The sequence below is a fragment of the Thalassophryne amazonica genome, chromosome 11 (genome assembly GCF_902500255.1).
Source record: "Thalassophryne amazonica chromosome 11, fThaAma1.1, whole genome shotgun sequence".
Classification (NCBI taxonomy): Eukaryota; Metazoa; Chordata; class Actinopteri; order Batrachoidiformes; family Batrachoididae; genus Thalassophryne; species Thalassophryne amazonica.
Genome location: NC_047113.1, coordinates 5,324,189 through 5,337,966, shown reverse-complemented (window position 1 = coordinate 5,337,966; position 13,778 = coordinate 5,324,189). Strand labels below are relative to the sequence as shown.

The 13,778-nt window shown below is 41.7% G+C and overlaps 1 protein-coding gene across 1 annotated transcript in view; it reads right to left on the bottom strand.

The window, feature by feature from the left end:
- gpc3 (glypican 3) overlaps positions 1 to 13,778 on the bottom strand; it is a 643,491-nt gene that overhangs the window by 214,723 nt on the left and 414,990 nt on the right. Inside the window, exon 3 of the mRNA XM_034181673.1 lies at positions 449 to 1,134. Coding sequence (XP_034037564.1) covers positions 449 to 1,134 — 686 coding nt within the window. The remainder of the gene's footprint in view (positions 1 to 448; positions 1,135 to 13,778) is intronic.

The window sequence follows — 13,778 nt, the reverse complement described above, 5'->3', positions numbered from 1 at the left end:
AAAGCACATCCAGCTCTGTACCTCGGCAGAAACCTACCTTCATATTTCATGAGCACTTCTTCTTGACCTCACATGTGGGCCACGAACAAACACGATGGATTTATTACACTCTAAACCTCACATAACGGGTCACCACCTTTGACGACTTTCCACAAAATGTGCTGGGAGGTTCAGTCTGATTTTCTTTTTCCCTCCTGTTAGTATTTAAAACTCTCTCTCAATATGATCTACTATAAATTATTTTTTATTTGGCATGTGATCAATAAGCAATTCTCTCTTTCATTGTTTGAATGAAGACTTTTCACCTGCAGTGTAATCTCACTCAATAAGGTAGACGTCTGGTCTCAAGTCCCCTTTGTCAGAATGACACATTTCCTACATTCCTTTGTGTCCTGATGCGTTTGTAAGTCTGTAATAATGTGTGTGCGATTTCATTAACTCGACTTACCAGAGTGCTGAGGCGGCTGCGTGTGTTCACGGCGTGTTTGAGAGCCAGTTTGATCAGTGAGGGCAGTCTCAGAACAACCGCCTCCATATCCTGCTCTTCCCTCATGGCACCTGCCAGCTTCGCCAGCCCTTCCACGTAGCTCCTCCAATGAGGCTGCACTTCTGCTGCTCCCCCCAGGCAGCTGTGCATCATCGCCTGACAGAAGCCCCTGCAGGCCGGTGGTCCCACCGTGCCCTGGCAGTGCGGGCAGTACCACAGCTTCAGCAGGCCCCGGCTGCAGTCCCTACCTGGCCGCATGTGGTCTGTAGTATTGACAACCTCAATACCAAGGTTCAATGCCTGCAGGAAGACTCGTGTGGCTAGGAGGGAGCGAGACAGATGGGTCATCATCCGTTTGGGATACGGTCCAAAGGCTCCTGAGTCCTTCCAGGCTTCTCTGACACATTCTTCAGACACAGCGAATGCACTGCCGCCCAGCAGGCGGCGGTATGTCAGCAGGAAGAGGCGGCTGTAGAGGAGCTCCACCATATTGTCCACTGAAGAGTCTGAACCCAGGATGTAGAGCGACATGTCCAGGAAGAGCTGCCCCACCAAGCTTTGGGCGCTGCTCCCGAGACCCGGGAACTCTGACTTCAACATGGCCAGGGTGGAGTTTCGGCCGTGACGCAGCACCAGGTCAAAGGCCTCTGCAAGACAACACCAGAGCAAAAAGACAGATGAGGTGAATATCAGACCAGCTTTTCAAAGTCAAAACTATTTTCAGGAGAAGATATACGTCAGTCAGCAATCACAACAAACGCATCTAGCTTTCAAAAAAACGCTTTGCACTTCAGATCCAAAACATCATCTGCAGAGATGCCATTTTCTGCAAACACTCATCATGTTCTTAATAATCACAGTCAGAAACCTTCCAATGCACAGGCTCTGTTCACTGCAGGTTTCCTTTTGTTATGTAATAGATGCATTTTGACTTTCAAGCATATATATTACAGCAAAGTTTCTTCATTGTCTTGTGAAAACATGCAGGGAGCTTTACAGAAAACACATGATCACAAAATCAGGTCAGACAAGGTGCACAGGTTACTTACTGCCTTAAAGAACAAACAAGCCAAAATTGTGAGGCTTTTAAAAGTTCTATTCTCTACCTTAAAACAGCCAAACACTGGTAATTACACATAAACACACTGAACACACCCACAAATCAGTCAGTTAAAAGCATTCTTCATGGCAATTCAACACCACCTCGTCGAGTGATCACATGTATCTATAACGCACACTTAGATGAACATATAAAAACATTTATCAGTAAGACAAAACTGTTTAACCCTCTGGGATCGACGCCAAGCTTTACTAAATTATAAATAACTTTTGAATGATTTGAGATAGAAACTTACTTTTTTTTTTTGCTGAAAAGTTAACTCCGCGGACTTTCGAGCCAGCCATCAGTCATCTTTGTTCTCCTCATAGAAGCTGTGTGATGACGTGTGCAATGTGAGTGTCCAATCAGAATTGGTTCACGGTCACATGGTTTTCCAAAATCCAATCGTAGGGCAGATTTACCTCACATGAAAAACCAAAGATCATTTTCAGGAGTAATGTGTTACTAGTTGGCCCATTTGAATAGCCCCCTGGGTGCTCCAATGAGTACATACTATTAGTACATAATCAGTGCGCCCTGCGCCATTATGCACAGTAATCAGTGAAAGCAGGAGCAGACGGAGAGCCTCTGATGACAATCTCACATGCTCAAACAAAGTGTGTAACTATCAGGATTGCTCCACTAGTTTGCATGTGAATGTTACTGGATAACTCTGTTGCTTTCTCTGCGTAAAGTATAAAGTTTACCATATCAATGGACAACAAAACGCACAGACCATTTTGTATATATTGTTCAAAATGTGCATTTGTTTTTACTGTTTGAACCTTTTTGTTGTACAGTCTTTCACACAAGACCTCAAATTACCTTTATAAAGTGTAAAAACAGTTGTTTATTATAGTTTGCTGTGTGTTTTGAATACATGTGTGTGGAAAATAACTTTTCACTTTATTTTTTCCTTGCCTGTTTTTGATTGTAAACCTTTATTACACTTATAAAACACAACAAAAACATATATATTCTGAAAGCACAGGTTGGCCAGAAAAAAATAGACATAAAACTTGATTGTGGGATGCAGGGAGAGCTGTTAACAGCAATAATAAAACATTTATGCGAGGCGAGTGAACTGTCCAAAAAATGCCCTCGGACCCCAGAGGGTTAAACCAACAATGACTGTTTTGGACTGTTTCTGTCAAAGGCTATTTATGTACATCACCACCAATATGTTATGTGCAGGAAGTCCACAACTTCTATTTTATTTTTTCATCATTTTGTCACCCATTTGCCACCAAACAGTAAATAGACTTCTTTTTGCAGCGGTTTAAAGTGAAAATGCTTTCTTGTCACATACAGTAGTGTTCAGAATAATAGCAGTGCTATGTGACTAAAAAGATTAATCCAGGTTTTGAGTATATTTCTTATTGTTACATGGGAAACAAGGTACCAGTAGATTCAGTAGATTCTCACAAATCCAACAAGACCAAGCATTCATGATATGCACACTCTTAATGCTATGAAATTGGGCTATTAGTAAAAAAAAAAAAAAGTAGAAAAGGGGGTGTTCACAATAATAGTAGTGTGGCATTCACTCAGTGAGTTTGTCAATTTTGTGGAACAAACAGGTGTGAATCAGGTGTCCCCTATTTAAGGATGAAGCCAGCACCTGTTGAACATGATTTTCTCTTTGAAAGCCTGAGGAAAATGGGACGTTCAAGACATTGTTCAGAAGAACAGCGTAGTTTGATTAAAAAGTTGACTGGACAGGGGAAAACTTATACGCAGGTGCAAAAAATTATAGGCTGTTCATCTACAATGATCTCCAATGCTTTAAAATGGACAAAAAACCAGAGACACGTGGAAGAAAATGGAAGACAACCATCAAAATGGATAGAAGAGTAACCAGAATGGCAAAGGCTCACCCATTGATCAGCTCCAGGATGATCAAAGACAGTCTGGAGTTACCTGTAAGTGCTGTGACAGTTAGAAGACGCCTGTGTGAAGCTAATTTATTTGCAAGAATCCCTGCAAAGTCCCTCTGTTAAATAAAAGACATGTGTAGAAGAGGTTACAATTTGCCAAAGAACACATCAACTGGCCTAAAGAGAAATGGAGGAATATTTTGTGGACTGATGAGAGTAAAATTGTTCTTTTTGGGTCCAAGGGCCGCAGACAGTTTGTGAGACGACCCCCAAACTCTGAATTCAAGCCACAGTTCACAGTGAAGACAGTGAAGCATGTTGGTGCAAGCATCATGATATGGGCATGTTTCTCCTACTATGGTGTTGGGCCTATATATCACATACCAGGTATCATGGATCAGTTTGGATATGTCAAAATACTTAAAGAGGTCATGTTGCCTTATGCTGAAGAGGACATGCCCTTGAAATGGGTGTTTCAACATGACAATGACCCCAAGCACACGAGTAAACGAGCAAAAGTTTGGTTCCAAACCAACAAAAATAATGTTTTGGAGTGGCCTGCCCAATCCCTGGACCTAAATCCAATTGAGAACTTGTGGGGTGACATAAAAAAAGCTGTTTCTGAAGCAAAACCAAGAAATGTGAATGAATTGTGGAATGTTGTTAAAGAATCTTGGAGTGGAATAACAGCTGAAAGGTGCCACAAGTTGGTTGACTCCATGCCTCGCAGATGTGAAGAAATCATGAAAAACTGTGGTTATACAGTGGTCCCTCGTTTATCACGGGAGTTACGTTCTAAACATAGCCCGCGATAGGTGAATTCCGCGAAGTAGCAGCATTATTTTTTTACAATTATTATAGATGTTTTAAGGCTGTAAAACCCCTCACTACACACATTTTCTCACTTTTCTCTCCTGTGTAAACACTCTCAAGTCTTAGTCTTAGTCTTAGTCAGCTTTATTGTCATTTCTACAATACATCACAGACATATTGAGAACTGAAATACCTGATCTCTGGACTCCCTGACCTCACAAAAGAAGGTATTAAAGAAATATAATAACAAAGTATAAGTATCAAGTGTAGAAATGTAATAACAAAGTATAAGTATAAGTATCAAGTGTAGAATTGTAAACAAACAAATACTTGTAGTGCAAAATGGCAGGACAACATTCAGCAGTAATGGATATGTGCAAATTCCATGACCAGAGCAAGAATATATACAGTTATTGATCATTGTGCAGAGAGTATTGTATGTATCAAGTGCAATATCTTCACAGCAGCTTAGGTTAGGGAGGTTAGGGAATAGACGGGAGTGGAAAGTGAAACAGTCCAGTTTGTGTTTATGTGTGAGTGGAGGGCAACAGGGGGAAAGGGGGCAAAGCAGGGAGGGAGTTGAGTGACCTGACAGCCTGGTGGAAAAAGCTGTCTCTCAGCCGGCTGGTCTTGGCCTGGAGACTGCGCAGTCTCCTCCCCGACGGCAGCAGGCTGAAGAGACTATGTAATGGATGAGTGGGGTCACTTACGATCTTAGTGGCTTTCCGGGTGAGGCGGGTTTTGTACAGTTCTTGGAGGGGTGGGAGAGAGGTGCCCATGATCTTCTCCGCTGCTCTCACGATGCGTTGAAGGGACCTACGGCAAGTCGCTGTGCAGGCGCCGTACCACACCGTGATGCAGCATGACAGGACACTCTCGATCGTACCCCTGTAGAACATGCGCATGATGTGTGGTGTTGCTCCGACTCTTCGAAGCTTGCAGAGAAAGTAGAGGCGTTGATGAGCCCTCTTGGCCAGTGATGCGGTGTTAGTGGTCCAGGAGAGATCCTCCGACACATGCACACCCAGGAACTTGGTGCTGCTCACCCTCTCCACAGCAGCACCGTCGATGGTCAGAGGGGAGTGTTGGGTGTGCACTCTCCTGAAGTCCACAACAATCTCCTTCGTCTTCTCCACATTCAAAAGGAGATTGTTGTTCTCGCACCACATGGTCAGCCGGCTGATCTCGCTCCTGTAGTGGGTCTCGTCGTTGTTCCTGATGAGACCCACCACGGTTGTGTCATCCGCAAACTTGACGATGAGATTTGAGCTGTGAAGTGGTGTGCAGTCGTGGGTCAGCAGTGTGAAGAGGAGGGGGCTCAACACACATCCCTGGGGGGGCCCCGTGTTCAGAGTGATGGTGTGGGATGTGTTGCTGCCGACCCGCACTGCCTGAGGTCTCCCGGTCAGGAAGTCCAGCAGCCAGTTGCACAGTGAGGTGTTCAGACCCAGTTGATCGAGTTTGATGACCAGCTGCTGAGGGATGATGGTGTTGAATGCTGAACTGAAATCAATGAACAGCATCCTAACATATGAGTCTTTATTGTCCAAGTGTGTGAGGACTGGATGGAGGACAGCACTGATGGCATCCTCTGTTGAGCAGTTGGACCGGCATGCAAACTGGAAAGGGTCTAGGGAGGGGGGGGAGTGCAGACTTGATGTGTTTCATGACTAACCGTTCGAAGCACTTCATGATGATGGAGGTGAGTGCGACAGGACGGTAGTCGTTGAAGCTAGATGGTGTGGACTTCTTCGGCACCGGGATGATGATGGTGGCTTTGAGGCACGTGGGAACGACCGACTGGTGCAACGAGGTGTTAAAGATGTCCGAAAAGACATCTGCGAGTTCCCCCGCGCAATCCCTCAGTACGCGGCCAGCAATGTTGTCAGGACCAGATGCTTTCCGGGCATTGATCCTGCTGAATGTTCTCCTCACACTGTCTGCAGTCAGTGTGATCACCTGGTCACCCGGGGGGGGGGACTTGTGCGCCGGTGTGGTGTTAAGGGCCTCAAAGCGGGCGAAGAAGTTAATAAGGTCATTCAGCAGGGAGGTGGAGTTGCCGCAGGTCTGTGGCGGTGACTGCAGTCCTTGCCACATGCTGCGTGCGTCCCTGCTGTCACTGAAGCGGTGGGCTATTCTCCTGAAGTACTCCTTCTTCGCCATCCTGATGCCACATGACAGGTTGGCTCTAGCTGTCCTCAGGCCAACTTGATCTCTCGCTTTGAAGGCCACATTCCGGGCCTTCAAAAGCCTGTAGACTTCACCTGTCAGCCACGGCTTCTGGTTGGCTCGGATGGTGATGGTCTTTAAGACTGTTACATCGTCCACACATTTGGAGATGTACGCTGTAACCGAGTCTGTGTACTCCTGGAGGTCGATGGTGGTGGAGTTGTGTAGGGCAGCTTGCTTGAACACCGCCCAGTCTGTGGTGTTGAAGCAATCCTGGAGTGCCTCTACAGCTCCCTCTGGCCACACTCTGACCTGCTTCCAACCTGGTTTAACTACTTTCACCCGTGGTCTGTAAGCAGGCAGCAGCATGATGGTGATGTGGTCAGAGGCGCCAAGGTGGGGAAGGGGGAAAGCTTTGTAGGCTCCTTTCTGGAAGGTGTAAACATGGTCCAGAGTGTTGTTGCCCCGAGTTGGAAAGTCTATGTGTTGTTGTAGTTTGGGAAACACTGTCTTGGGGTTAGCCTGATTGAAATCCCCAGCCAAGATGAGGAAGGCATCTGGGTGGGCTGTCTGCTGCTCACTAATGTGGTGGTGCAGTTCGTTCAGTGCCTCCTTCCTGGTGTTATTGTTGGAGCTACGGGGAATGTACACCGCAGCTATCATTACGGCACTGAATTCCCTCGGTAGGTAGAATGGCCGACACTCAAAGTTCAAACCTTAGTAGAAAAATAAGTCCAGTATTACAGAATGAAACCAAAGATCAAAACCTGTTTTCAGGCCCAAACGTTTGAGAAATAAAAATAGAACATTTTCCTATAAATAATTATGATGGCTTTTAGAACTAACAAATTTAATTTTAACGATCAACCTACAAGGTTGGACACATAAGAAATTATTAATAGTAACTGACCAGTATTCCTCTGATCGCGGCTCTTCGTCGTGGCGCCGCTCCGCAGCGTGTTTTTCCACCTCGGGGCAGGTGTCTTTTTCCGAGTGATATGGGTAGTTGTTGGCGCTCTTTTTTTCTTCTGATTGAGAAGATTCTTATAAACAGACACACGCAGAACACAATGCACATGCTTTTTCTTTGCTGCTGGAGCGCTCTGCAACAAAACAGCGAGTGTAGTCTCTGGACCTGTTGCCAGATTTTGGCTGCAACTAAGCACAGCAGACAGTTAAAAAAAAAAAAGAAGCAGCATGCAAAATTGCACTAAAAAAATCCGCGAAACAGCGAGACCGCGAGGGACCACTGTACAACTAAATACTAGTTTAGTCATTTACAGGATTACTAAAAAAGCAGTTTGAACAAAATATTTTTGAGTTTGTAGCGTCAACAGCAGATGCTACTGTTATTGTGAACACCCCCTTTTCTACTTTTTTTACTAATAGCCCAATTTCATAGCCTTAAAAGTGTGCATATCATGAATGCTTGGTCTTGTTGGATTTGTGAGAATCTACTGAATCTACTGGTACCTTGTTTCCCATGTAACAATAAGAAATATACTCAAAACCTGGATTAATCTTTTTAGTCACATAGCACTACTATTATTCTGAACACTACTGTACGATAGGAACATGCCAGCGGTGCACTTGCCCACGGTTTATTTTCAGATGAACACATCCATGAGTGTAAAGCTGTGTCACAGTACATTTTGTATGGAACAAAATGAGTGCTAGATGCAAAAATGACAACTTGCATCAGGTGGAAACTTGAAGTGACAAGGGTGCATCATGTGCCACTTTGTGCAGGCTAGACCATAGTCCAGATTAGATGGGTTGAAGAATTACTGGAGTCTTTCGGTGATCTCTGCTGTGGTGGAGAATGACTCAGATAATATGGTGGCATGGTGAGCACTGGTTTCCCCACCAGGTGTTGGCTGGCCAGCCGTCTCATTGGACTGCTGCCCATACAGACATTCCATACTACAACCTCTTGTTCCGCCAACATCTACAGGGCAGAGCCAATCATCAGCTTTGGCAATAAAAGCAATTCTCAGCCTGTGGGTGCACTACGGAGTTATTCATCAGTGTAGATGCGGGTGCAGCTACAGCACTTCCAAATTAAGACAACATCAGCAACTGCAACAAATTCAAGAAACGCCTCAATCAGTTCATTTTTTGGCAGCACTTTGTACTTCAGCTTTAGATAACACATGCAAACACATGCAAACACAAACACGCTTTGCAAAGTGTCACAACACAACAGTAGTACTAGCTACTGTAGTAGCAGTTAGTATTATAAGGAGCAACAACCCAAACAGAAATTTAGTCTCATAGATTTTGCATTCTTTGGTCTTTCTGGAGGAACTCCTCAGCTTTATGTACCATCTTGTGCAGTTTCATCAGGTCTCCTCTTCTTCTTCCCTGTTAATTAGTATAGAGGTTCAGTTCTTCTAACTTTATTTCATAGGGTTGATTGTGTATTCCTTTTACAATCTTAGTTGCATGTCTTTGTACCATTTCCATGAGGTTGATATCTTGGACACAATTCTCCAGATGTGGTCTGACACAGGTGTAGGACAGAATATGGAAGCACTGAACAAGTTCTTTATTTGTTCCACCCATCCACTAAACCAGCTGCTTCTAAATAGTCCAAGTCTTCAGGCAGGTGCAGTAGACAAGCTAAATGGTGAACTAACCAGTATTAGGTGCACAGGTAGAAGAAGCACATAGTCAGACTTTTATCCATTGAAGGTGAGGTTTTCCACCTCTGCGCTCTAAGAGCTTGAATAGTTTTATTTGTTGCGGCAATACACTAGGCTGTTGGCTTGAGGTTGTCAATAACTTGGAATCTGAGGTCTTTCTCCTTCTTCACAAGTTCAAACTCCACTCTTTCCCTTCTGTCATATGGCATACCGCTGTCTGTTTGTTCCAGTGTGCATTGTCCTCCATAGTTTCGTGTCATCTGCAAACATTTTGATCTTTCTCTGTACTATCTCAGGTATTGTTGTCCCTATAAGAAAACTCTCCACTCACTTTAGGATCCTTCCTTCAATTCCACTGTGAAGCTTTGCAAAGTGTTTCACGTTTTGATTGAATGAATGAATGATTTATTCAGCACGCACGAACAAAATCTCTCATTTACAAAACAAGTCAAGAGAAAACAGAAATTAAAACATATAGAACAAAACTCAAACAATTTACCAATTTAGTGCAGCTGAAAGGGTGTGGGCAGAAGCAGAAGCTTCTAAACGCCCACCCAGTACATCAGTTTCTGTGTACAAACAAAAAATAAACACAAAAACAATTTCCAGTCAGCAATGTAACGCAGTGAAACAAAGTAATACAACAGACAAACAAACAAAAAAATAGCCACACAGTCAGTTTACTTAATTACACAAACTATAACACTTTAATATATTATTTTTATTCAGTCTTTTAAAACAAGCCAATGTACTGGATACTTTAACACAATCCAAAGAGTTATTCCACACTCCAACACCCTTTACGGAAATGCAATGACTTTTAGCAGTAGTTCGAATCATTCTTCTATCAAACACCAAAGATCCACGCAAATTATAACTGGACTCTCTCTCATTTTAAACAGCTCCTGGACATGTTGAGGCAAGAGTCCATTTTTAACTTTATACATTATCTGTATTGTAAAATAATCAACCAAGTCATAAAATTTCAAAAACTGAAGACGGACAAACAGTGAATTTGTTGGTTCACAATATGTTTTTTTTTACTTATCACTCTTATAGCTTTTTTTGTCACAGAAATATTGGATTAAATGGACTGCATTTATATCGCGCTTTTCCATCTGCATCAGACGCTCAAAGCTTTACAATTATGCCTCACATTCACCCCGATGTCAGGGTGCTGCCATACAAGGCGCTCACTACACACTGGGAGCAATAGTGGATTAAAGCCCTTGCCCAAGGGCCCTTAGTGATTTTCCAGTCAGGCGGGGATTTGAACCCATGATCTTCTGGACTCAAGCCCATAAGCCCAACCTTAACCACTAGACCATCACCTCCCTGTTATTATTAGTATTTGTTTTATATGTATTTCCCCAAACTTCAATGCAATAAGTCATATAAGGGACAAGTAAATAGTGATACAATGAAACCAACAGATGTTGGGGGAGAAAGTATTGTACTTTGTACAAGATAGTAATAACTTTTGATATTTTGTACTCAATATGTTTTATATGAGTTTTCCAACTGAGCTTATCATCAACAAAAACTCCAAGAAATTTAGTTTGAAATACAATTTCAATTTCAATACCATTCAACAATAATTTACTGTGTAAATTTCTAGGCTTATTTCCAAATATAATGCACTTAGTTTTACTGAAATTAATATATTTATTAGAGTGAAACCAATATTTATTTTTTTGTTTTAGATGTGTTGTGTGAATTTGCAGCAGACACATTATCAAAGTAAATAGTTTCATGTTCTGTTGGTTATATTTGCTTGTGTTCTTTGTTTGTATTCGGCAGGTAGCTGAGGGGATAAGGAAGGGGAAGTGGCTTGCTACCATGTAGAGCTGGGTTTGAATCCTGCTCATGCTACCTGTCTGTGTCCATGGACAAGACACCTAGGCTTGGGAAGTAACCTGTGTTCGACTGGTGTCCCATACAGAGGGAGGCATAAAGTCTTATCCCCTCTGGACTCGGGAGATAAACACCAACCTCAGGGCCTATATTGGACTTACGTCTTCTCCTGTGTTGGTGTTTCTAAAAACACATTTCATTTTTTCAGATTTAGAGCCTAATTATTTCAACACAGTGTTCTAGATAAATATGTGACTCATATTCAGAAAGCTGAGATTATTGTAAACATTTTGATATGCAACACATGGGCATTATGCTAAAAGACAGCACTTTAAAAGTGAAATTACTGAAAGTATGGTAAAATTGAGAAAATACCCCTGGACCCAGAGGGTTAAATTACTGGATAAATTATTCCTTGAACATTTAAAAAGTTATGTACAGTTTAAATGTCTTGGACAATCTCATTTTCATACCCAGTGGTGACATTGTTTCAGTACTGAATGCACGTTAGATGTGTATGATAAATTATTGTGACAGAGCCCTGAACTCAATCTAAACTCACAGCTGCTGCTTCAAAATTGGACTCTGATAAAATCACAAACCTAAAAGCTTCACTAACAAACGTGCTACAAAGGAATATTGTAGCCTGCTCAGCTTTTATACAAAAGTCACTTTTGTTCTTTTCACTTGACAATATGGAGTGAAATTGAGGGCAAACTAAGGGCACAAATCACATTTGCAAGGGACAAACTGGGCAAATCTCACACACCCAGGTAACACACATGCACATACACACAACACAGCTTGTGGCCTTGCAATATAGAGTGAATAAAGCTACTGGATCTGATGCACAGAGATATGGGCTTTGACCTTTCACTACTACAAAAGAGCAGAATAAAGGATCTTAATAAAATTCTTTTTAAAGAGAGCATTAATCTCAATACAGTGGCTATCTGAGAGGAGTGTGACCGTGAGGGTTTCTGCAGCGACACTGAGTAGAAAATCTTCCGAGGCACAAAGTGAAGTCTTATCAATAAGGTGGCACAAGAAGCGAGCGAGCGTTATCATCGACCTAGTAGTGAAATGAGTGAGGACCCAACAACAGAGGGGATTACTGAACTTAGCAGGGGGTCCGAAAACCTGTGAAATGAGGCTTTGAACAGGAGAACAGCTCAGGATTCCAAAAACCAATTTCTATGATGGCTCGTCCACTCCAGTACTTTGCTGGGCCTGATAACCACAGCTGCGTTTTAGTGGTGGGGGCACAAGGAATCGCTGGTTTATGAGAAATCAGAGGAAGTTATTTGTTTTGGAATGACCACAGTCATTTCATCTTTGTGATTTTATTTTCCCTGCTTGGATAGTTTAATTTCTTTCTCGTCGTGCTCCTCTGAAGTCAAATGAGGCTCAGCAGCCTTGGCGTGGCTCTGGGTCCTCGGACAGGGCCGAGAAATGATGTGATGACTCTGTCTCGTTACTGATAATGCATATTTTATTTTTGTGTGTGCAATTTCAAACACATTAGGAAGTGTATAATTGGATAAGACAATATCTGAGCAGGGAGATGAGCATCATCTCGTCTCATACTGAAGGAGTGCCCTCAAGCAAATCATTTATCCCCAAACTGCAGCAACAGATAACGACTAAACAGACACCAGAGGAAAACACAGATGGAAACTAAAAGCAATCAAGAACAAATATGCTGCAAATATTGCAACAAATTTAAAGTAGATGGCATTCAGAAAGTGTTGATATCATTCACTTTTACCACATCAATTTATTTCTTTATTTGCTATGTGTGTCTCCAAAATCCCAAAAGAGTTTTTGAATGTTATTTTCTTTAGTTTTTTGTGGAAGTTGTGGTTTGGATTCATTTTGATTCAAGTCCTTAAGCACGCGCTGATGCTGGGTGTCACTGCATCCACCACAACGGTCTTTGGTCATGTATATGCTTGCAACAAACGATTATTTGGATCATCGATGAATCTGATGGGGTTTCGACACGATTAATCAATTAATTGGATTAGTGGGGAATTTTTTTTAAATGTGCCAGGGAAACAATTTTTCTCTCCTTCCATCACTTTATTTAACAACAGAACATTATTTGAAAACTTAAAATACTTGAAAATCAACAATTTGTCAAATGTCCCTTGGCTGTTGAAATATAAAATAATAAAGAATAAAACAACTTATAATAAAGAACAAAAATAATTATTTCAAATGACATTGCTTTGAGTTGCCATAACACAACATTGAAACATATAAATGTTATAAAATATATGGTGGAAAAAAAAGGTATTTTTGTTGCTGCAAACGAGCAATTAGCATAACCAGTTAACCATAAAACCTAAATCAAAAACTGTAGCCTGACTCATTATATGTGCAACAGTCTCTGTATAACTTGTAAACTATGTGGTCAATTCACAATGACACATATGACTCGTGTCTCTTTCTCTAAAATTGTATTGTAGCATTATTAGTTATTATTACTATTATTATTGTTGCTATTATTATTAATATATAAATAAAAATAAATTAAAAATATTATAATTTGTAATACATTTGAGTCTTTTACAACAACAAACGCTGAGCCATTAATTATTATACAGAAAACAAATGCACAAACATGCTGAAATGCCAGCAGCTTAATGCTAACTTTAACATTGAAAACGCCATAGACATGCTAATGCATTAGCATCAGCGTTAGCATAAAATACATCTATCAACTGTTTCAGAAGACCATAACAGGTCAGTTTAACATAAAAAAGGTAAATATTCCTCACAGACATATGCTCTTTAGGGTTTTATTGGAGAAAAATTAAGATAAAGCGAAA